The sequence below is a fragment of the Lytechinus pictus genome, chromosome 5 (assembly GCF_037042905.1).
Source record: "Lytechinus pictus isolate F3 Inbred chromosome 5, Lp3.0, whole genome shotgun sequence".
NCBI classification, from domain to species: domain Eukaryota; kingdom Metazoa; phylum Echinodermata; class Echinoidea; order Temnopleuroida; family Toxopneustidae; genus Lytechinus; species Lytechinus pictus.
Genome location: NC_087249.1, coordinates 49,712,930 through 49,738,262, shown reverse-complemented (window position 1 = coordinate 49,738,262; position 25,333 = coordinate 49,712,930). Strand labels below are relative to the sequence as shown.

The window sequence follows — 25,333 nt, the reverse complement described above, 5'->3', positions numbered from 1 at the left end:
GAGGAGGTATGACATCACCTATTACATTATCCATGTTCATGAAGGAGTGAATAACTGTTTTCACAAACTATTGCAAAATTTTAAAATTCAATAGCTTCCTTAATTGCTATCAGATTTTGATGATATTTTCGTGTTTTTCTCTCTAAAATTTAATCCATTCTTTTAATTATAAATATCTCCAGTCCTGGGCCCCGTATTACAAAGGGTTACGATTGATCCAATCAATCGTAAGTCTATGGAAATCCATCAGTGGCATAATTTTTTCAACAGGAAATTTGCAAATGTCTTTTGTAAACAAATGCAGACACACCTAATTGTCAAGAAATTAATGAATTTATGAAAATACATTATATATGGAATTTTTGTTAAACAAACATGTATTTTTAGATGTGGGCGTTGCTGGCTTTCCATAGTTGAGTTGGATCAGATCAATCGCAACTCTTTGTACGACGGGGCCCGGGTTTCCTTTTAAGACAGCGAGTGTAAGCCAAGACAACAAGAGCGTATTGCTTATCGTGCTTATGATGAAGCATACAATTTCGTGTCCATGATTTTCAGTGCTTTTCCAGATTATTTCTTTTTCCAAAATAGATTGAAAAAAAGTTAAAAACACGAGCCGTGTTTTAGCTTTGATATTTATTCTTTAATCTGAGTAGTGGTTCACAATTACAATGATTATCAGTAATTCAAAATCTAGTGAGGAACATATGACTATTAGTTTTATTTATATTCTATGTATAGTATGCCACTTTAATTATTTTTGTTGTTGGATGTGGAAATTAAATGAAATTATATGATTTTATATGAGACATGAGTCTAAAGGCCACTGCACACCTTATGACTGGTCCAAGACACCATTTGAAATGAATCATAATTTTTCTCAATTTCTGAAAATGTCATTGAATAGTATCTTTTTATTTGAGGTTCAAATTAACTGAAAGAATACCAATATAACAATTTTGGATGATTGCAAGCCTTTATTTTGAAGTAAAGTCCAAATTAATTTCTTTGAACTTTATTGAAAGAACCTTAAGAACGCCTTTTGGCCCCGTAGGTGCAAATAAAGGCTTAAACATAATTACATGTACATTTGAACATAGATATTCGAACGATGATTTTGAACATGACACAGTAAGATATTCTATGCCTCAATATTTGCATCAATTTCTACTACGCTTGATTCCAAACTCGGGTCGCAGACCAATCGTATTGGGTGCGCGGTGGCCTGTATTGTGGATGTCCCAACTCGACAGATAAAACCAAGTTTCACAGTGTGGTGACGCTATTCCGTTTATATAGGGCCTTGGTTCTGGTGATGAGGGAGATCGTCTGTTTCATTTAATCAATATCCATTGGAATTCTATCGCGCAGCAAACATAAAATACAGTTTTGTTCAAATAAATTTTAATAGCACAGTGCTTAGTAAAATGCTAAATACAAATACGTCCAAGTAATCAAAATCACACGCATGTGACCTATAAACATTTGGGAACTTCGTTCTATTAAAAAAAAATGGTCAGTGGCGTAATGAGGCAAATGTTCTTAAGGGGCAAAGCATGCCCCCCTTCCCCCCTCGTCCTTGATCAAATACCTCATGAAATCGCATCACCTGAAAACATCCGACAAAAAATGGCCCGTATTCTACACTCCAGTTTAATTTAGACTCTGGCCTAAAGTTATGGTTTAAGTGGACGGCCAACAAATCTCTGAGCAGCGCTGGTTCGAGTTATACAATGCGTATAAAAAAGTTTACATTTTGAAATATCCCTATAAAAAGATATATATTTGCAATATACTGAAGCTTTTTCCACATTCATAATTGGTAGGCGATTATGACTATCGGCAAATCTTTCCGCTTGAGTGAGCACCACTTACTTTTAAAAAGTTCGTGAAAAAGGATTTGCGCAAAACTTTATGGACTTTAGCTAGGAGATTGATTTGAAGATACCCTTTTCCTTTCTCTGAATTATTTCCTTGGCCAAAACACTCCCTTGACCGCCACTGCCCCCCCCCTCCCCAAACACCTAGACCATCGCGATTATTTCTGCTTTACAAAAGCAGTGATTCGCATGAAATAACAGGCTTGATTTTTATTGTTATCCCTTGTCATGTCTGGGAAGTGTGGAGAAATACATATGAAATTAAGTATAAAATGTAGACCCTTTTAAATGGACAAAACTGAATAAAGAAATAAGGTTGGAGGTGTCTGAAATTAACTTTTGGTTACAATGGTTTGTTTAATTTATGTCCAGATCAGCTGGCACAAACAATCTAAAAGTTATGTTTACCTGGGCTTAAAATAATCATTTAGGGAGAAAAAAGTTTTAAAAGTTAAAATATATATCTGTTTTATTTCCATTAACCAGAAATGTCTCCCAAAAGATAAAAATGTGCAGCGCGGATATTTTTTTTTTGCCGTTTTCCTTCGACACAGCGTGAAAATCATAGTTTCTGCGCAAACCGATTTCTGTGAGCTTTACAAAAATGGACAGTGCTCACTCATGCGCAAGATTCTATAAAAATAATACTTTCATCAGATGAGACAAAAGCCTAAGAATATATATCTTACGGATCAGAGTTCAGAATAGTACCTAGGACTACTGAAATTGAAATTCAGCCCAGTTCGAGCCTCCCTGAATGAATAAAAACAAATTCAAATCCAAATCGTAATGTCGTCATATCGGCTGCGACTGGAAGCCGATTTGAACTTTACTCCGACCACAGGGCTTGCCGCAAAGTAAAAATGTGATTTTAGTATTCCTAACATTATGCCAAACTTTATACAAAATCATTTTACTTCGTGAAACTTTCAAATTTGGTGCAAAATATGGTATATTTTTTAATGTGGAGTAGTTTTTTCTTGAAAAATCGCGTCGCAACGAATCGCATAGTGTGAGCCTGGCTTTACGAAAGGCCGATCGTGGCGTTATTCGCAACGGATCGTACGACAGTGCATGGGAACGAGGCATTGCTCAAATCATTAATAATAGGAACGCACGAAAAATACAATGTTAACAAAATTTGAAAATTTCGGCTTCCCATAACTTCAGCTCGGAGTCAAACCATAGCCTGATTTAAACCTAACTGACATCTCAGTGAATACGGGCTAATTTAGTCTTGGATGGTACGGGTGACTAAGGCACGTAGGGGTTCGAATCGGCCTTACCCCCCCCCCTCCCCCTCCCGACTAGCCACTTTTCAAGTGGTAAAGAAGTAAAAGAAAAGGGAGAAAATAATTGATAATAATTTCCGACGTTTTGCATGACAATGACTTAGATCCTCAACCCATGAATGTGATGAAGTAATAGATCTGACTAGGAAATGACATTTCATATGTGAACATTGCAAAATCCAACTACTACAACAATTTTTTTAAGGCAGTTTAATTCTCGTTTCATACATTTCGGTGTAGAGCGGTATGACCTCATCAACACATCTGATGACGTCACGGGTCACCTGATCACGTCTTGGTATCTCTCTAGCGGGTAGAAAGTGGGTTGTCGTCATGGCAACTTTATAGAAATTAACCATATTCATGAGCATATCATCAGCCCCCGTGACCCAGGAGGTAAGCGATTCGATCGACGGGTCAAAGTTCAGAAGACCATCATCGTACGGAAGTCCCGCGGCTCGACAAAACTTCGGCAGTAATCCGGAAGGGTTCGCCAACAAATCGTCACCGTCGATGACGATCGGGGAGCAATCGGTATTCTCCCGCACAAACTTCCAGATGGTGTGGATCTCTTTGAAGTGGTAGCCGGAAGCGTAGTAGGGATTGTGTTTGACGAGGTCAAAGGTCGCTTCATCTGCCGCCTCACCATGGAGCTTTCCCTGACCTAGCAGATGGTGGAAGACCGATGTCCGAAAGGACGAGATTGTCCGAAGAGGGTGACGTATCAAGAAGGCGTGGCGGTAACCGCGAGGGAGATGACGTAATTCGTCGACGCAGCCGTTCGGGATCTCTTTCACAAATATATGGGGACTGTCAGCTTTTTCTAACTTTTGTTTGATTGACGGATACCTGGTTAGTTCCGAAAAAAGAATGAAGGGGGCGGGAAAGAAAGAAAGAAAGAAAGAAGGAAATTATTACTTCACTTAGGATTTATTTAGTATAGCTTTCTATCACCGTTGGCGGTATGTGCACCTGGTGGGTGGGGGGGGGGGGGCATTTAGCCTTGTTGGAATCGTTGCCCCCAGAAATATACATATATATATATATATTTGAGAGGATGCTATATATAGATACTGCGAGAATAAAGCAATCGACGTAGCCGGGGTTCAGTTCATCAAATTTATTCACAAGCTTTCGGCCATAATTCGGCCTTCTTCAGTTATCTGAAGTACAAGAGAAACAAGTGACCATATAATGTACAAACAAATTTGCGGAATATGTGTATACACAGGAGGTCATTGGCGGCGGAAGCCAAAAAAATTAGGGGGGGGTCCACCTGAAATTTTGTGATGGACACAGGTAAAAAATAATTTGACAAGCAAAAAAAAAAAAAAAAAAAAAAGGTTATCAACTAAAAATTTAGGGGGGGACCGTCCCCCCACCTCAAATTTAGGGGGGACCTGTCCCCCCCCGCTTCCGCCGCCTATGCATAAGGTTACTACAACTTAAGTCAGGCTAATTTAGGCCGTAAATTAAGTCGTTGAAGTCAATAAGAATGGCAGCCGCCTTATGAAAATCTATAAACAGACGTCTTAAAGAATCATATATTATGTGTAGGCAGATTATATATCGCATTTTGCTTATTTTCTGAATATATATATAATGTTTTTTTTTTTTTGGGGGGGGGGGGGGTAAGCGCACCCTTTTCCCAAAAACTATTTACCCTCCACAAAAAACTCCTGGTGTCACCACTGCATGTTTCGTATGTTACGTATTAACACTTGCAGCTGGTTATTTTGGGGGAAAAACAACAATTAACAAAGAATTGGTGATCAGTGTGTAATTCATAAAGACTAATGTATAATAACAGATTTTTATAACAAGTTTACTATCAGCCAATCAAATTGACTGATTTCAGTAACTTAAAAAACAACTGTTAATGCATTATTATAATAACAAGTTTCATGAAACGGGCACGGTGAGTAATGGCCTCCGCACGACTGCTCCACCAGACGGTTCAATATTGGAGAGGAAAAAAAAAATCGCATTTTGCTTATTTTCTGAAAATATGAATGAATATAATCTCTTAATTTGAGGTTCAAATTGATGATATTGCAAGGTTTTATTTTGGAATAAAGGCCAAATTGGTTTCAAATCGTAGCCAATCGTGCGACTTCCTGTGACGTCATTGTGACTAAATATTAAGTTGTCTTTTATTCTAACAAGGATGACATCATATTCATTAATTTGAATATAAGTATTCTCACGATGATTTAGAATGTTGATTTGAATAAATAGAGAAAAATCAAACAAGCATTATGCTGAAAATTTCATCAAAATCGGATGTAAAATAAGAAAGTTATGACATTTTAAAATTTCGCTTATTTTTCACAAAACATTGATATGCACAACTCAGTGACATGCAAATGAGACAGTCGATGATGTCCCTCACTCACTTTTTCTTTTGTTTTTTATTGTTTGAATTATACAATATTTCATTTTTTTCTATACAGATTTGACAATAAGGACCAACTTGATTAAACCATATAGTATTAAACAATGCTAATTGGACATGTTCAGGGAGGAATTAATCGTTGTTTCACACGACAACAGGAGGAAAATTTGAATATTTCATATTTCACATAATGAAATACAAAAGAAATAGTGAGTGAGTGATGTCATCAGTCTCCTCATTTGCATACCGAAAAGGATGTGAATATAACTGTTTTGTGAAATTAAGTGCAACTTTAAAAGGTCATAACTTTCTTATTTTACATCCGATTTTGATGAAGTTTTCAGTGTTATTCTTGTTGGATTTTTCCCTTTTTATTCAAATCAACTTGTTGTTGGGGTTGGACTTGTCCTTTAACAGACTAAGAGGTTCCATGCCTCAATATTCCCATCAAATTTTACCACGTTTTATTCCCAAATCAAAATTATCGTAAATAGTCGTAATTCCAAAATCGTAAGGTGTGCGGTGGCCTTAAGTTTTCTCCTGAAAAATAATAGACCTACGTCGATTGAATATGAAGTAACCGTCAGACTCAGCGACAATATTTATTGTATTATTAGTAGAATAAACTGGTTTAAGGAAAACCAGTCCAAAAAAGTAGATGAAAACTGGGTATTCGGGGGTGTTAGAAGAATATGCAATCAATAGAACTCACCACAACTCAAGTGCCCACAATAATCACCGTTCTTTCTTTTTTTATTTAAAAAAATGGATGTGCCTACATTAAATATTTATTACTTACGATAAAAAGTCGGGTTTGAAATTTGCTGCAGTCAACTTCTGAAGAATTCTCGAGGCCTCCAGGAAGGTCTGCTCGTTTCCCCGATAGTCCTCGGGCAAGACCCTACCGGTGATTCGTTCGAACTCCACCTTGGCTATGTAACAGTAACAGAATGGTTCGAACCATATCTGAATGTCTTCGATGGCACTGAGGCAGCGTGCTAAGGCCGTGGAGACAGATCGGGGAACGCACCACAAGATCGTTCGACTCTGCGCCTGAGGTTTCCCCGACATGGCGCCGCGTCTTTACAGTTTGGAGTGTGACTTATATTACAGCGCAGCACCACTTACACGATTTAAAGAAACTCAGCACATGTATTGAAATGCCATATATGAAATTCAACTGACTGCGAATAACAGCTTGGAAAAAAAATGATCACAATATTTATAGAGGCTATTATTCCATACGTTAAAGTATTGCATGTATAATGTGTTATAATATATCATCACATGATCATCACGCTTATAAAAAACGGTCTACGATTCGAGAGGCCAGTATATATGCCCAGTGCAATAAAGTAATATAAACAACTGATACTACACACACGTTTATATGACAGGTCAAACTTGACAACATTATTGTTTGTATACTAAAAAGGAAGTTTATAAGATCTTTGAAATCCATTCGGCTTAGAGTCCAAAATCCAAATGACGCATTTAAAGGAGAATGAAACCCTTGAAACCAGCTGAATCCATATCAAAGAGAAAAATCAAAGAAACATATTGTTGAAAGTTTGAGGAAGATTGAATGAATAATAAGAAAGTTATGAGCATTCGAATATTGAGATCACTAATGCCATGTAGATCCTCCCATCGGCAATGCGACCAAGATCTGTGATATCACACACGTACAACTCCCTCATTACTTTAGTACTTATTTCACTTATATTCTCACTTTTATAGAGTCTATCACAAGGTGAGATGTTCTCTTTATGAGATGACAAGTACAGAGGTTTCACAACATTATATCATTGATGAATCGTTTGTCATATGATTAGAATGAGCAAAAAGAGATGTTTTGGGGTACATTTTCAGTGTCCAAATGGGAGAGTTGTACGTGTGTGACATCACAGATCTTGGTCGCATTGCCAATGGGAGGATCTCCATAGCATTAGTGATCTCGACATTCAAATGCTCATAACTCTTTTATTGCTAGTCCTATTTTACTCAAAGTTTTGTTGATCTTATTCTTTGATTTTTCTGCTTTCACAAAAGCTAACTTGCTCCAAGAGTTTCATTCTCCTTTAAATACCTGATCACGGGCGGATCCAGGATTTCCCCCACGAAAAATTTGACAAGCAAAAAAACAGAAGAAGGTTTTTAACCCAAGCAAAAAAACAGAAGAAGGTTTTTAACCAAAAATTAAGGACATTTCATCCACGACAAAGTTCGACAAGCAAAAAAACCCAAAGGGCGGGCACACTTCTTTTTTAACAGCATTTTTACATTACAATTTTGATTGTTGCTCCCCCTGGATCCGCCAGTGTACCTGACCATAATTAAGTTATCTTTTAAGTGATCTATCCGGGAAGGGATTTCCTGACATTTGGCTTTGTCAGGTTCATGACATTAATCTATTTACACAAAAGGCTTGATTTCTTGAACGGTTAAACACCTTTCGGGAAATAAAATTGTAAAACGGACTTAGGACTGGAAATGCTTACCACTAATTGCTTGTGTGAGGTGGACTGCCAGAAAGGGGAAAAAAAAAATCAGTTTTGCTGAAGTAGATTTAGAAGTAAAGGAACGTTAAAAAGAAATGCATTTTAAACCATTGTCAGTGGTCCACTTACAAATAAAACAATAAATTAATTGACCTCAGAAATGCCTTTGACATTGACTACCATCTCACACAGGTTTCATTTAATATGATGAAATACTGTTAATATAATGAACAGGATATAGCGTTTCATAATTGATCTGAAATGTTGACCCGTGTGACCTTACATCATGCAATCTATGATTGATGATACCGTCCTTACAATGCATGTATTTTCCAAGATATTCTAAACGCCATGTAATCCCAATTAATGAACAGGATATGTTTATCATATGACAAAGCAAATCAGAACATCCCAGCTCTCTCGTAAAAAGAAAATGGTAAAACTCTGAATGGAGCCAAAATAGAAGACCTCTGCAGTGATACACGCGAACTCTGAAACTTGCATACCAATCCGAAGTCATTGTACATCTCGAGACGAACAACGTGGAAGATGACGAGTCTGAACAAAGACATTCACACTTCTTGAACAAGTCCAACAGGTTCCTCGTGTTAAATCAATAGCCATATCAGACAGCAACCACAGTACACATGCTGAATGAGACGGACCATGATTACGCAAAAGTAAATAAACGACGAAATAAAACTTTCAGCCAATCAGCGTAGATGGTCGGTTATCAACACTGAGAGATCAGTGGTTATCAACGATCAGATCGACCCAGTCCTCAATTTGAACGCAGATGGCGTGCAACCTCAATTGGATGCGAACACTCCCACTCACGGAAAACATCATTCGATGTCAACAGCAATAAACAAGACAAAATCAATCATAATAATATGATATGTATTCCTACCCCAAGCCCAGACGGATATCCACGACAGATTCTGATCCAAAATGTACTTCTTATCCTAGAAGTTACTCTTCCTTTGAACCCGAACAAGAACATTAGGTGAACCAGTCTTCCCCTTTCCATGGAACAATAATTATCAAAGGTCCCGGCGGAAAGCTGCAGAGAATTTTGAGATATTAAAGAGATAGCCCCTGCACCCACATCACGGGCCACATCATCAAGGCACGTAGATAGCTCTACAGAATTGACAGAATGCCTTCAGGATCGACCAAAATCTTAATATTTATTGACCCGAAAGGGACGTTTAAGATGCCTTTTGACACTGAAAATCATGAAGGGGATGCGCAAATCATTTAATGAATAACGCGACCGCGAAGTCCAACATTCTTGGAGTTTAAGACCTGAAATCGATATATTTTTATGTACTTATTTGTAATCATGAACATAACGCATCTTTCACTAAAAAGGATATGGAAGCGAAATTATTTTTATGTGTATTGACTTGCAGATGGATTATTTAAGCGCAATTATAATAATTGCACTAATCAAAGGAAAATTAAACATTTGAAACAAGATAGCCTGTGTTAAAACAGAAAAATCAAAGAAACAGATCAACAAAAAATTGAGTAAATAAGAAAGTTATGAGCAGTGAAGTTAAGATTATGGAAAAAGAGTTTCTATCGCCATAAAAAAGAGCAAAAAGGGACATTTTAGTCGTATCTTATAGTCCCTCACAGGGAAAGTTGTTCACATGTGACATCACACATCTTTGTCGCATTGCCAGTGGGAGGATCTCCATAGCATTAGTGATCGCAATATTCAAATGCTCATAACTTTCTCATATGTTTGTCCCATTTTTCTCAAACTTTCTTTGATCTTACTCTTTGATTGTTGTCTTTCCACACAAGTCCACTTGTTCCAAAGGTTTCATTCCCCTTTAACGAAAATATATACCTGTATCTCATGCAGTAAACAGGCTATGTGTGCGCAAAGCGCGAGCGGATTTCTTTATTTTAAAATGGTGATTTTTATTTTCTAATTCTTCCCTCTCCTTATTTTATTTTTCCTCTTATTTTCCTTCTTTCCACCTCTTCTACCTTTCTTTCCCTTTTCTTTTTTTTTTATTTCTCATTTTCTTCAGTGCCGCATATGAGGGGAGGGAGGGTTGTGGCACTTTTTCTCATAAAATTTGAAGAAACAAAACCCCAAAACTTATTGGCTAATTTGCAAGTGCAAAACGAGGAATATCTAGGGATGCTATAGCATAGCCATCCAAATTATCTGACTTCCTGCAAGGAATGTGAGTTATGTACAGCGGCTAGCTGTCAGCCAAAGTGCCACTGTGCCTGAAGACAACCCTTTGCTTTAATTAGGAAAGAGTTTGGGGAAGTCATACCACAAAATCCTGATTCAGTGTAGTCATCTGAATTATTCAGACCCCTACAGGTGTGCTATGGCCAACTTGCACTAGCTTTCTTCTCTGCAACGTGTGTACCAGTTATCTTTCTTTATACAACTCCCAATAATGTTCTGTAATCTGATCCAAATCGGATCACATGATATTCAGCGAATTGCACTATGGCATCCAAAATGTACTATCCTGCACTCTGACGTCATATCAAATGCACTATCCTGCACTCTGATGTCAGAGTAGTGCGAGGTCTGGAATTATCTAGAAATTAGATTGAATATAGCATTCAGGGCAACTTAGTAACATTGGGGAGGGGGGGGGGGGGTGTGTGTAAAACAAACAATGCACGCATTATTGTGCATAGAGGACCTAAATAATGAACTCTGTGCTCGACCTGCCAAATGGATACTAGTATACCGCAATCGGTACTGCGGACCTCGGTGCGGTATGTCCATTGGCTCTTCTCGCACATCGTTCATTATTTGGCCCTGCATGCACGCGCTCACGTGCATTATTTGTTTACCATTCGCTCCATTCAAGGGACTGTTACATAAAGCAATGCGATTGATTGTACAGTTGATTTGCATGCTTGATTGCACTTGATGATAAATGTAATTAGATGTAATAAAAAACAGCCTTGCGATCAAGTGCTTAGCTCTGCGTTACAGTGTTCATCCGTCACCAAGAAACAAAATTCTTGACATTCAGCAAAATCACGTTAGAAACAACCAAGAATATCAATGTTAATGGAAAATGATGATGATTATGAGTGAAAACAATGATGGAGATGGTGATGAAAAATGAGTATATTGATGATGACGATGATTGATCATGACAATAACGATGACGATGAAAATGGTGATGATGATGACGACAATAACAATATTGATAATGATAGTGCTGATGACGATGCCTACAGTGCAATGATGACGAAGATGATGATGATACCAATAACCCAAGGATAAAGTTTATGCTGGAGGTATCAATGTAAAAATACAACATCACCAAAGAACTTTTACTCACTGAAAATATGTTTATTTTTAATCAGACTGTAAACAAAACTGGAAAAGAAACCACAATACATTCTCTGAAGAAACAGAACTTAAACTTGGACATAATACATATCATTGGTTACATAGCAAAAATGTTTAATCAAGGTAGACATAGTGTAAAGAAGATTGTTGTGCCTTGCATTTCATGTACATACTGGATCATATCAAACTTGGTGAAGAAATGTGAAAATCTCACTGAACCCAACTTCAATGAAATATTGTATGTTCAAACAAGCAAATGTTAGTACATGTAATGGAATCAGAAATATGGTGAAATTGTGAATTCCGAGTCACTAAATTCATTCTGAAGAAGATAGCATCGTGCCATTTAAAATTGATTTGAGAAACAAAATTGTGATTAAAATGGACGACGACCCATCAGTGGCTCAGATATTGCAAATATCATGCTTTGCTCCATGTTAGAAGATGAAAATGTGACTGAGCTTATGAAGGTTGTGTCATAAGTGAAAATCAACAAAGACTTGTAAAAGGGCCCAGGAATCTGAAGATGATGACGGTGAAGATGACGTAACGATGAATAATGATAATGACTATGATAATGACCTTGATGATGAATAATGATAATGACGATGATGACTATCATGACTATGATGATGATGATGACGATAGTGGTGATGATGACGATGGTGATGATGATGGCAATGATGATGATGATGGTAATGATGATAAAGATGATGGTATCATTATCAAGTACCATTGTAATTATCCCACAATAGAAAAATAAACCTCCTAGGCAAAAGCCTTCCACAATTGTACTTACAAAGTAAACATGACAACTATATCGGGTCCCAATATGATCTTTCTCAAATTGAATACATAATCTCATTACTGTTCATCATAATAATAGATAACACAAAATGAGTGTCAAGAAGTATGTAAGTTACAAACAGTCATCATTACCATTTACAATTTTGGCATAAAACAATGTTTACAAGCTTAACAGAAAACTAATTGATGAAGTTGCATATAAACACAACTCCATCGCAAAATTAATTCAAAAGAATTTAATGAATATGCTGGATGTTTTACACGTCTACCATGGCTGTGTGTCATACTGCATTTGATCTGTATTTGATGCACCATATCTTACTTAAGTTTAATCAAAACCATACTCTGCACAGTCAATACTTCATTCACAATACTAGCACTTTTTTACAAAATGTTTAAATAGTTAGATCACCACCACTCATGCGATTGTTTAATGTCTACAGCTTTTTTTTCAATTTGGATATAAATAGAGACAACATTACATAGCTGACATGGACAAGAGGCATTAGATCAGTAGCCTGTAACACAAAGGCTAGAAATCATCATAGAATAACAGTTGATTGCATTAAAAACAACAATCAATCGTGAAATTAAGCGTATGATTAATCGCTAGCCTTCGTGTTAAGGAACTCTGGTTTACATCATTCTTACCACTCTTACAGGGTCCTGTTTCATAAAGACTTGTTATAATAATAAATGCACAATTTCTGGAACAAATCAATTATCAGCCAATCAGATCAAAGTACTTCAGTAGCTTTTAACTGTCATTGCAAATTTGTTAGTTTAACATGTTTTATGAGACAGGACCCATATCTCTGCAGACTGAGGCCTCAGCCTTGGGCATTACTCTTATCTTACTACCCGATTCCTTTCTCTCACATCACAATATACAGTCAATTCATTTGGTCAATATTCAGGGTGTATTTACAAAATGGCATCATCATTGCTTGTAAATGTACTTAGATCATTAACTTTACAAGCAAAAGGAATGTATTCTAATGAAAAAATAAGTTCTCAGGGAATAATTTTCCTGGTATCGCATCGCAATTTGCTCCACATTTTTTAAACATAAAGTCATTCGTATAGCATATTTTTACATTGGACTGTACATTACTTAGTTGAGAGCTTTCCTCTTATGACCAAATATGCTATTCAAATTTGTAAAGCAAAATTATTCCCTGAGTTCTGAAGTATGGTAGTTAAGAGATTCCTAAAGAAAAGAAAAGGTCTTAGCTTAGTGTTACTGGATCCAAATATTCTGGTAGAAAAATTACGGTTCTTTGTCCCAAATATGTATGACACAGATTGCATTCTTAGTCCTTTAGTTATATTGTGTTTAATTCAAATCTGATTTATGAATTCCTGCTAAAAAAAATGCACAATTTTGTTGGTCATGTCATAATGAGCATGGAAAATCCTTCTTTTTTTTTAAAACCAAATTTGTCAGGATTATGGCATCATAAATCAGTCTCAACTTTCATAATTCGATTCTTGTCTTTCATAGCCCGTTTCCGGGCTTTTGGTGAAGAAACTATTATTGGGACCAATGGATTATGTACAATGAAGTTTCAACATTTTTTTTTATAGATATCTTTAGTCAAACCTGTCTATTAAGACCACCCATGGGAAACAGAAAAAAGTGGCCACTGGCGATGGGTGGCCTTTATAGACAAGGTCTACAAAACATATTCCTTTCAAATGGTAGACAGTTTCAGAGGCCATCAAAGACATGTTCTCACAGAGAACAGTTGGCTCCTAAAACAGTTTTGACAGCAGTCAACTTTGCCCAAGTCGACTTCACATAAGTCAAACAACCATCCAAATCAAAGGTCCCCTGTAAGTCCTTTTTTTTGATACTTTCTTCACTTTAGACTAGATGAATATCTACTACCTTAAAGTTATCTGTGCACCAGTAGTCACCAAAAGCTCCATCGAGGCAGACAGACTTAACTATATCTTACAATCATGTTTATCAAGAGCACAGGCTTGATCACATGACTAGATATTCACATCCGATTGGATTATTCACTTCTTATTCTTCTTGCGCCCTCTACTGTCTGTGTCGTCATCAGCCTTTCTCTTCTCAGCCTTGGGCGTTCCCATGCTAACCTGTAAATAAGATTGAAAAATAAAACAACAAAGATAACATTAGTGGAAGAATCTTGCATTTTTTTTTTTTTTTGAAGGGGGAAGGGGTATCATTCTGTTGTGAAAGATAATCTTTAGTACTGGTAATAAAGGAAAATAAAATGTTCACAGAACTGAACAAAACATACAGTAATTATAAAAATCATAAATAAATGATAATCTGCCAAACAATTTTTTGTGGAAAATGTATTATTACTGAGTAATGAGCAAATGAAAATCAGTAAAATGACTGAAAATGCTGTCCATTACAGTGCGGGTGGTGTCCCACATGTTGTTTTCTGTGTTAGCTACATGTGGAAAAGCATGTGGTAATGAAAGGAGTATAATTTCAAGCAAGCCAGAATCATTATAATTAAACTTGGGGCAATTTCCATCAAAGAATCAAACTTTTTGTATGTCCAACCCCCATTTTTCTCAAGTCTTACTTCACTTCATAAACTGACCAAGTCATGGTCCTTTGATTATACTGTCAATTAAGAACATGAGTAATCAGAGACACATACTGTGCTTCCCAGAAAAAGGACACCGGGATTCCCATGTCTTTTTTCTTCAAAGGAAAATAAATCATGATAATTAATTTACATAATCATATAATTCAATTATTCCTCTTTATTTTGATACCTAACATATGACGAACACTTCACGCATTAATGAGCAAAACAAGTTTGAATTTCAATGTCAAAACCAGATTAGTTTGTGATACGACGAACGTGCTTATTTGACGATTGGCTCATTAGCATTTCTTTTGTATTCTTTTTTAAAGGGCAAGTCCACCCCAGAAAAATGTTGATTTGAATCAATAGAGATAAATCAAACAAGCATAACACTGAAAATTTCATCAAAATCGGATGTAATATAAGAAAGTTATGACATTTTAAAGTTTCGCTTATTTTTCACAAAACAGTGATATGCACAACTCAGTGATATGCAAATGAGAGAGTTGATGATGTCACTCACTCAATATTTCTTTTGTTTTTTATTGTTTGAATTATACAATATTTCAATTTTCACAGATTTGACAATAAGGTCCCTGTTGGTTGGACCACAATATGTTCAAACAATGGTAATTCTACATGTTCATGGAGAAATGAAACCTTGTTTCTCATGACAATAAGGAGAAAATTGCAATATTTCATATTTCATATAATAAAATACAAAAGAAATAGTGAGTGGGTGATGTCATCAGTCCCCTCATTTGCATACCGACCAGGATGTGCATATAACTGTTTTGTGAAATTAAGCGAAAATTTAAAATGTAATAACTTTCTTATTTTACATCCAATTTTGATGAAATTTTCAGTGTAATGCTTGTTTGATTTTTCTCTTTTTATTCAAATCAACTTTTTATTGGGGTGGACTTGTCCTTTAAGATTCTCTTACTGATCCCTGAAATGAGAAAGGATTCAGATTCACATGTGAGTTTCTGCGCAAATCGTTTTTTCTATGCCTCAGTATTTATTGTTTGTAATCTGCCATACCTGAACTATTTGCTAAGCTGTTAGTTTCAAATTAGAGATGAGATTCCACTCTTGCCATAAGTATCAAATTTATAGTAAAACATATTCAATACTTGTGAAATCTATCTCTGAAAATGGGGTTTCCTTTTTTGTGGGACGCACTGTATAGGGGGTCGGATGTACATATTTTATGGAATTGCCCCTTGGTTGCTCTAAATAAGCATTCTGGCTGATGATAAACACTTAAGGATTGCTTGAAACTATTTTTTTAATTTAGATATCTATACCAACTTATACAAACTTCAATTTGTAGCAAGGAATTCACCATCAAAATTCAAGTGAGTACGACAGACTACCTTTAAGACCATTGCAGAAAATATTGCATTTAAACGCAATGAAAAAGAAATTTGGAATATAAATTCTCAAAAGTCTACTTCTGGGTGGTTGACATTCAAGATGACTGTGATTATATTTTTTGAGTTGTGTTTAATTGCAGGGATTTGTGCATTGGGTGCAGTCCATGCATGTCTAACAAAAACATTAGCCACAACCTTTTGTCCCAATATTATTGCTTAAAGGTCCTATGACACAAAAACCATCTAATTTTGGATATATATCTATTCTTGGGTAGTTTTACTTGAAAAATACAATTTGCCATCGGTTTCTGTGTATGACGAACCGGTGTTGAGTTATTCCATGGAAATGAACTTCAACGGGAACGCCCACTAAAATTTTCGAAAAAGTTGGTCGATCGACCTGTCAATCAACGTGACATCATCGAAAGAAAGATTTCTCAGCTGTGCAGCTGGACCCCTAGTTATTGCACATGTTGTAGTGTAGTTGCTGTTTCGACCAAGCTCATCCTTAACGGATTTTTAAAGATTTTTATGCGGTTTTGATCATGGCTGCAACATCGTCATCAGCTGCGTCTAATATTCTTCAGACTTTAAAGATTCAGGTTCTGAATATTATTCCAGCAATTCAATTTATTTACTTTGAATCCACACGTGCAACCACAATAGGCACTTCACGCTCTAAACGTCAGCAACACTCAGCAGATTATTCCCCTGACATTGTCACGTGATATACGAAACCAAATCGGGCTGAATTTTTTGTGGGCGTGGCAAATTTGGCTTAATTTTCAATATAAAACTGCCTTTGAACCTGATGTGGGATGTTTTTCGGGTAAAATTTAGATGGAATCGTTATTAGTAACCACTAAGCTAACAAATAAACCAGCATCTTTGCTGTATTTCATCGGACCTTTAATGCAAGTATTTCTTGGGAAAGTCTTGTAAGAATTTTTTTTACCTCGCTTTTAGATATTAATAATTGATGAATGGTAAGGACCCCCTCCCTCAACCCTGGGGGAGACTGCACTAGAATATGAAGTACGATTCATATACTTCATTAATTATTTTCATACTAATGAACAACCGAACCTTATTTCAATTTTGAACCAACAAACCTGAATAATGCCACAAATCGTCGGTTCAACAAACCCTTTTTTTTTCATTTTTTGACCAACAATAACTTCGGTATTCAGAATAATGATCATCAAAATACCAAGTGCATAATCAATTTTTATAGAGCATCTAATACTCAATATTTCTTAGTGCTTTACATTGTAATTATAATAATAATAATAATCCGCATTTATATAGCGCTTTACACATCGGAACGACGTCTCTAATCATTACCCCGGTCGTGGGATACTTGCATGCCTGTACTCAATATGTGCACCTTCTCCACTCCCTGGGGAGCATTCCAACAAGAAACACTTACCCTTCCTGATCCCTTATTGTTTCCTCTGCCCTTCTTCTTATCCACCTTCTCCTTCTCTTCAAGCTCCTGGTTCTCTCTTTCTATCAGGGTGATCAAGGTGTTGCATCGACGTTGGAGCTCCTGCAAGGTCAAAGGTCAAAAGAGTTTATTATCTTATTTCAATAATTATCTGAAGCATTATCAATCAGATCTCAATCTTCAAATTGGCAACATATGTATTCTTCCTTTAATATATGTACTATCAGAATTAACTAGAGAAAGAGTGTTTTCAGAAGTTTAGGAATATCAACTTCACATAGGTAGAAATGTAAGGGACTGTACAAAGATCTTGGGTGAATGCTTCACCAGAAATATCAAATCATTTCTTTGACATATTATTATGAGAAAATTCTAATCACAATCCACTTTAGGGGAGCGTTTTACTAATATACTCTTCAGTAAAGATCTGAAAAGACCACAGATATTTGTCGCATTTCCTAACAACTGAAGTTTCAACCTACATGTATATCTCTGCTCTATTACCGGTAAATGTTTGATAACCCTTGAATTCTGTATTCTAAAAACATTGACTTTTCAAATCCAATACTACCAATGACAAGTGTTAAATGCACTCCTTTCATGACAATGTCACCTTCAACTTCTCACTAGCATTCCAACTTGTTTACAAAGTGAGAGTATATTACATCCAGCTGAGCATTGAAATCAACATGGAAATTTACAAGCAGGAAGGGTTTGAAATTCTTCAGAAGTTAATTACAGGATGTTGCATTCCAGAATGTAGATTGTAGTGGTATATTACAATCTAGTATCCTGAAATCTACTAAATGACTGACAGGTCATTGACAGCCATTCCAACAAGGAAAAGAAAAATAACAGGGGCTCGGGTGAATGCGCCCTTGCAATGCCCTCCCCTTGAAAATTTCATTAGGTGCAATGTAAACTATAATACCATGTAGTAAATTTAGGCTGATCGGCTTTAAAGTAGCCACTCAAAAAAACTTCATCAATTTTCTTCTGATTCTGACTTGGGACGTAATTTTATTTGACCTTTGCAAATTGGATCCCTTTCTCTTTCAGAAGCCAGGAAAGATTTTCAAAGTAGGGGGGCTGACCATGCAAAAAATCACAATTCTATGGTCATTTTTATGTTTTTTGTACTTGGTTTTTGAAAAAAGTGGGGGCTGAAGCCCCCCAGCCCCTCCGCGGCCCCTTTCTTTAGGGTGAACCATTGTGAGCTCTTTTGTGAAAACATTGGTAAAAATAATTTATGAAACAATGCAGAAAACTTAAATTTCTAATCTATTCTAAAAGCTGTTCTTGAATAAGGCACCATTTAAACCTAAAATTTCCCCCTATGTTGAACAAAGTAGGACTGACTACAAACTCGCCAATCTTATCGGCCTTCAAACAAAAACAAATTATTTCCAGAAATAGAAACATTCCCTGATTTCCTATTCAGTAATATAAAATTTGTTCACAAAAATAGAACACATGTACTGGCAATAAAATAGCAATTTTCTATTCCTAAAAATAGGAATTTTACTATTTCATAGGAACAGTTGACAGGTATTGCCATCCATTAGCAACACATGGAAGAAGATCAGGGGCCCGTATCATAAAGCTTAGCAATGATTGTAGAACATTTTTCTAAGATTGATTCCGTTGACTACAATGTACAATCAGTTGAGAAAAATCAAATTTACGATCAATCGCAAACCTTTGTGTTACGGAGCCCAGATAATGCTGGCCTTAATAAACAAGTGGAATGCCTCTGGCCGTCTCACCTGCATCACGCGATTCAATATAGCAGCAGTGCTGATTTTGAAAACTACTATAACTCGCACAAGATGTTCAGTGATACTTGGTTACTCTTATTTCCACGTTTTATGAACTAGACCAATACACTTATAGAGATATGATGGCAATTCAACAAATACCCCCAACGTGGCCAAAGTTCTTTGACCTTACATGACCTTTGACCTTGATCATGTGACCTGAAACTCGCACAGGATGTTCAGTGATACTTGATTACTATTATGTCCAAGTTTTATGAACTAGACCAACACACTTTCAAATTTATGGCTGTAATTCAACAAATACCCCAATTTTGCCAAAGTTCATTGACCCTAAATGACATTTGACCTTGATCATGTGACCTGAAACTTGCACAGGATGTTCAGTAATACTTGATTACTATTATGTCCAAGTTTCATGAATCAGATCCATAAACTTTCAAAGTTATGATGGTAATTCAACAGATACCCCCAATTCGGCCAAAGTTCATTGACCCTAAATGACCTTTGACCTTGGTCATGTGATGTGAAACTCATGCAGGATGTTCAGTGATACTTGATTAACCTTATGTATAAGTTTCATGAACTAGGTCCATATATTTTCTAAGTTATGATGACATTTCAAAAACTTAACCTTAGGTTAAGATTTTGATGTTGATTCCCCCAACATGGTCTAAGTTCATTGACCCTAAATGACCTTTGACCTTGGTCATGTGACATGAAACTCAGGCAGGATGTTCAGTAATACTTGATTAACCTTATGGCCAAGTTTCATGAACTAGGTCCATATACTTTCTAAGTTATGCTGTCATTTCAAAAACTTAACCTCAGGTTAAGATTTGGTGTTGACGCCGCCGTCGCCGTCGCCGCCGCCGTCGCCGCCACCGCCGCCGCCGCCGCCGCCGTCGCCGTCGCCGTCGGAAAAGCGGCGCCTATAGTCTCACTCTGCTATGCAGGTGAGACAAAAACAAAACTGGAAATCACTCCAATAACATATAAATCATATTGCAGCTTACCATTGCTGTACGTGACTTGATAAACCAGTCGAAGCGGAACTGCGGGGCCTGTCTGACTGAACTCCTGAGATCGTCGTAAACATTCTCCTTGTCGAAGCCAAGCTTGTGAAGCATGCAGACCAGGAATCGGTCCTCATCCTCAGTCCAGTTCTTCCCCTTGTTGGTTCCGTACTGGATGCGGAGCTGGTGGAACGGTGCGCGGTATCGGGCCATCTAACATGGAACGAGAGACAGATTCATGATCACAGTGATATCACCCAACGAATTAATTATTCCATTGATTTGATATCCAATTTATGGGATAGTTTGTACCTAGATCGGTAAGGGCACTCTGGTGGTCTAGTGGTTATGACACTGGTCTAGTAATCCAGAGGTCATCGGTTCGCATCCCGCCTGGTCTGCCTGTGATTTCTTCACAGCAACCAAGCTCTACTTCACACAGCAGTGTGTTACCCTTGTGGTATAAAATGAATAACTTATTTCTTGACTTTAATTCCCCACTTTTCCGCAAAAAATGAAAAGAAAATATTCACGGAATTCGGAATGAACATAGAATTCACTGAATATCATGGAAAGTGCAATTACCTAGGCCCCAAAAATCAAAATACAGTAAAAATCATAAAAAACAAACAGAGATTGCTTGATTTCAGTTTATATTAATGAACCAGATCTAGATCAACGATGATACATGTAAACCTTGATTTTGAAGATTTTTTTTTTGCATGAAATAAGTGTTGCTGCAACTGCATTTTTTATCCTTAAAGATGAATGATAGTTGCAATGAACACTGATTCATGACAAAGTCTAAAAAATCAAGTTTAATTGTCACCATATCATCGTACAGTAGATAAAGATTTAGTACAACTACAAAAGTGGAACTTTGTAAAATAATGAAATATAAGCTGAAACAAATCACACTAAAGATCACCAACACAGATAAGCAAATGTGGGACAGTGTATCATAATTGCTTGGAAAAAGACCCATCATTTTTATGTAATACCAGGCCTAACTTGCTTATTTCTTGGCAATACCTCAATTTCGTCCAAAATTCATTTTAATTCAAACATATTGACACTTGGGTGGTCATTTTACTTGATTCTGTACGAACTCATTTTGGAATCCTTACCACAAAAGCATTTATCTTTATGCTGTTGAAATGGGTAGATGAATATAAGTCATTATCATTTATCCTTACCTTGGCATCCAGAGCCTTCTTGATACCAATCTTCCTCTGGATTTTTGATTCTCCTCTCTCTATTTGAGCCATGATACGATCCACATCCTGAAGCTCATTGCAACGATCCCAGAACACATTCAGATACTCACGAACCTAGAAAGTAAATATAATGGAATTAGAATTATTATAAAACAAATAAAGCACAGGCTCAGGTTGCCAGGACACATTCAGATACTCATGAACCTAGGAAATAAATAAGCCGCCAGGCGGGTGCTAGCTAACAGCCACTCGCTGGTGCGGCGTGGCTTGGGCTGGCCTGGGATGAGCGAGTCAAACATGAGCCTGAATCAGACTCCATGTGAAATGCTTGCATTTTTTAATAGAGCCAATTGACGCAGGCAATTTTAGAGCTGAGAAAATTGAAAATATTTCCTACCTCATCTGGTGTCTTGCCCTCTACATCACGGCAGATGCTCTCCACGTCATCACGTCCAAACTTCTCACATGCCTTCACAAACTGGTTGAAATCCCTCTTGTTCCAGTTCGTGAATCCCTTCAATATGAAAGAGAAAAAAAGAAAAAAAAATTAAAGAACTTGGCCAACCACATCGGAAGGAATTGCCGTGAATAATACTGAGATAAATGTCAGAATGATCACATCACATCACATCAGCAACAGAAATGAAAGAAATCTCGTGTAGATTTTTGGTCTTTACTCCAACTTTTGATGATTAAATCTGGACAGTTTTAACCAAAATACCAGTTTACACGAGATGAGGTTTTCAGTCTTTCCTACATATACACATGTGTCTGTCCAAAAGTTTCTTGATTTTTTTTTCTTTCTGACTAAACTTCCACAATGTCAACTGGGAGCCTGTTGCATTCTGATATTTCAAATTGGCTGAAAATTTTATGATCTAAATTCTTGTAGAGATCATTAAGTGAAAAATGTAACTTGTTTCCTCTAATGAATGAATGAGTTGCAGGTTTGAATAAAATGTCACAAGAGATCTATTTAAAGGTTTTATTTGTAATCGCATCTCCTCTTCATCTTCAATAAGATAGTGTGAGCAATGAGTGCATCTTTTTTTTAAAGGTGCTGTAATTGATACAGCGACTTTTTGAAAACTTTCCCTGAAAACATGCTTCATATTTCACCCTCTTGTTTATCAAGAGCTACCAACTTTAAAGTGACCTTTCATTGACAAATCATGGGGAGATCAAGGCTTATCTCAGAACAGAGAAGGGATTCAAGCCTTTCACTCGGCTGCATGCCTGGGGGTGTTATGTAATAGACGCCGGTATGTCTGGGAGGTCTTTAGGAGAGCAATACTTAGTAGACTAACCAACCAGAAGGAAACTGCTTGTTTTCACTTTGAAACTTATAACTTCTCAGAGGTTATTTATTTTGGTTTCGCAATCAAGAGACCTGCTATGAGTCTAGGAATTTGGATTGTTGGAAACTGGAACTGCGATGATCCGAAGTAAATAACCATCACGAGTTCGGTCAAATTCGTGCTGTCCGAACTTTTATCGCATTAGTCCGACGGGCGCTCATGACGGACCGATTATATTATGCGAGTCAATTGGCCTTTTGCAAATATCGTATTTATTCAATTTCCCCATGATTTGTCAGTGGCTGGGCCCTTTAATATTCACCTTTCAGAAAAATTTGCTAAGAGGGAGATCTTCCTTGATTACACATACTCCAATGTAAGAAATAAATGTAGGCATCAGGGAGATGTTGAACATCTGCAGTTTTTCCTCACAATTCATTTTCAGGGAGTCTCCCTGACAACCAGGAAGACTTGGCAGCCCAGGGGCCCCGTCTTACAAAGAGTTGTGATTGATCCGATCAACCACAACTATGGACGGCCAGCAACATCTAAAATGCAAATTTGTTCAAAATATTTTCTAGATATGACGTATATTCATACATTCATCTTTCTCTTGAAGATTCAGTGCGATTCTCTGTTTGCTATTAAAGGGGATTGTGCAAACTTCCTGTAGAAAAAACTATGGTATGGATGGATTTTCATACAGTTGAGATTGATTGGATCAATTGTAACTCTTTGTAAGACGGGGCCCTGCTTTGTCTCTTTCTCTCTCCTTACCTGAGTGAGTAGACTTTCTTTTTCCTGGATCTCATCCTCATCAAGCTGACTGCTATCGTCAATCCTGCGCTGCTCTTCCTTCCTGACCTTGGAAGCATCTGGAAGGTCTGGGTTCAGTGGGACCTGTGAATAGATTTTATCAAAAGAAAAGGAGAGTGAATAGATGTTATGCGAGGATAGGACAGTGAATAAATAGTTATCAATGACAGCTTTTGTTATTCCTGTGATGCTCTTCGTTTTCAAACTGTTGAAGCGTCTGGAAGGTCAGGGTTCAGAAGAACCTCTGAATACAGTCCGACCTCTCTTATCCAGCACGTTGGAACCAGCATCAATCCGAATAAGGGATTATCCTATCTAAGTGATTTGGGTAATTTTCATAAAAAATAATGTAGTTGTAGGTAGACTATATCAGAAAATGTATGTAATCAAAGTGAGTGAGCGTAGGAACTTCGATTTTAGATTGAAATCTCATTTTCCCACATACTAGATTGAAAAAAAAAAATCTCAGCAAGTGTGCATCCAGATAATAGAGAGATCCGGGTAAGGGGAGGCCGGATAAGAGAGGTCAGACTGTAGATACCATAAGACAGCATTGTGCAGAGATTTTTTTTCAAGGAAAGCATGTGAATGGAAAACACTCGGAATCAGTTTTGGTCTGATGTCATAGAAATGAACATGCATGACCCAAAATGTTCTTCTTCTATCTGATATGATTTTTTCCAAAGTTGAGACCCAAAAGCATACATAGGTACAGACAAACAATTCTAGAACGTATTGTTGGATTATCTATGGCAGAAAATGAATTTCCTATAAGAGTGACAGAGTTTTGTTGACTTCACCAGAATCTAACCCTGTCGATCTCATTCAAGATCCACATGTACACATTTATGTTAAAAATCTTACATCAAATGAAGAAATTATCTTTCAGAGTCTGGAAATAAGGTAATATTCATAATTTAAAAAAAAATTAAAACTAAATCAAAATATTTCCTAGGAAATATGGACAATAGATGGGCATTTCATGGATGTAAAGATGTGAAATATGAATTTTCCAGAACTTTTGGTGATTTTTTTCCCAAACGGTCAACAGTTAACAAAATTGTGAAACAGTTATGCTTTGAGCAGTCATTTGAACGTTAACGTATTAACACTAACATACACAACAATAGCTTGATGTCACTACCATAAACTTACCCTGTATCCAATGCCTTTCCTGTAGGCGTAGATTTCCTTGTCCAGAAGTTCAAAGAGGCGAGGAGGAAAGAATTGAAAGTCTTGCACATTGGGCTGCTTTGGTGGTCTTGGAGCCTGAAAAAATGATGGAATTATCAGGAATGTTAGTGGTTGATCAAGGAAAAGCATTTCAAATGTCTTGAGTATTAATATTTCATAAGAAAGAAGTAAAGGGCTACATGTATTTGAAGGAAGATTTGCAAAGATCAAAATAATCGTAATCATCATGATCATGATCATGATGATTATCATCATAATCATTATTATGAGTGTCATCATCATCATCAACATCATCACTATAATTACCATTATCACAATCATCATCAGCATCATCACCGACATCACTATGATCATCTTTCGCACTGCACTACATTGTCATCGT

General features: G+C 36.8%; 2 protein-coding genes across 4 annotated transcripts in view; both read right to left on the bottom strand.

Annotated features, from left to right (window-relative positions):
- Positions 1–621: 621 nt before the first annotated feature.
- On the bottom strand, positions 622–6,815 carry LOC129260131 (uncharacterized). Its single transcript, XM_054898174.2, has 2 exons — positions 6,367–6,815; positions 622–4,021 (listed from the first exon to the last, which is right to left on the bottom strand). The coding sequence occupies exons 1-2, from the start codon at positions 6,636–6,638 to the stop codon at positions 3,373–3,375; spliced, it is 921 nt and encodes a 306-aa protein (XP_054754149.2). The 5' UTR covers positions 6,639–6,815; the 3' UTR covers positions 622–3,372.
- Positions 6,816–11,399: 4,584 nt separating this feature from the next.
- LOC129261145 (SWI/SNF-related matrix-associated actin-dependent regulator of chromatin subfamily A member 5-like) overlaps positions 11,400–25,333 on the bottom strand; it is a 35,319-nt gene continuing 21,385 nt past the window's right edge. For 2 of the 3 annotated variants that reach the window (XM_054899201.2, XM_064099148.1), the window contains exons 15-21: positions 24,913–25,026; positions 23,719–23,841; positions 22,041–22,157; positions 21,623–21,757; positions 20,427–20,639; positions 17,618–17,737; positions 11,400–14,336 (exon numbers count right to left, since the gene is read on the bottom strand). In XM_054899201.2, the coding sequence (XP_054755176.1) occupies positions 14,253–14,336; positions 17,618–17,737; positions 20,427–20,639; positions 21,623–21,757; positions 22,041–22,157; positions 23,719–23,841; positions 24,913–25,026 (906 nt within the window). In that variant the 3' untranslated portion in view covers positions 11,400–14,252. The remainder of the gene's footprint in view (positions 14,337–17,617; positions 17,738–20,426; positions 20,640–21,622; positions 21,758–22,040; positions 22,158–23,718; positions 23,842–24,912; positions 25,027–25,333) is intronic. The other variant, XR_010293504.1, reaches the window with a different exon arrangement.

Excerpts from the sequence above, each read along its gene's own strand:
- LOC129260131 (XM_054898174.2), bottom strand. The coding sequence starts at position 6,638 with ATGTCGGGGAAACCTCAGGCGCAGAGTCGAACGATCTTGTGGTGCGTT. Across the intron at positions 4,022-6,366 it reads TTCAAACCCGACTTTTTATC|GTATCCGTCAATCAAACAAA; the intron begins GTAAGTAATAAA and ends GGAACTAACCAG.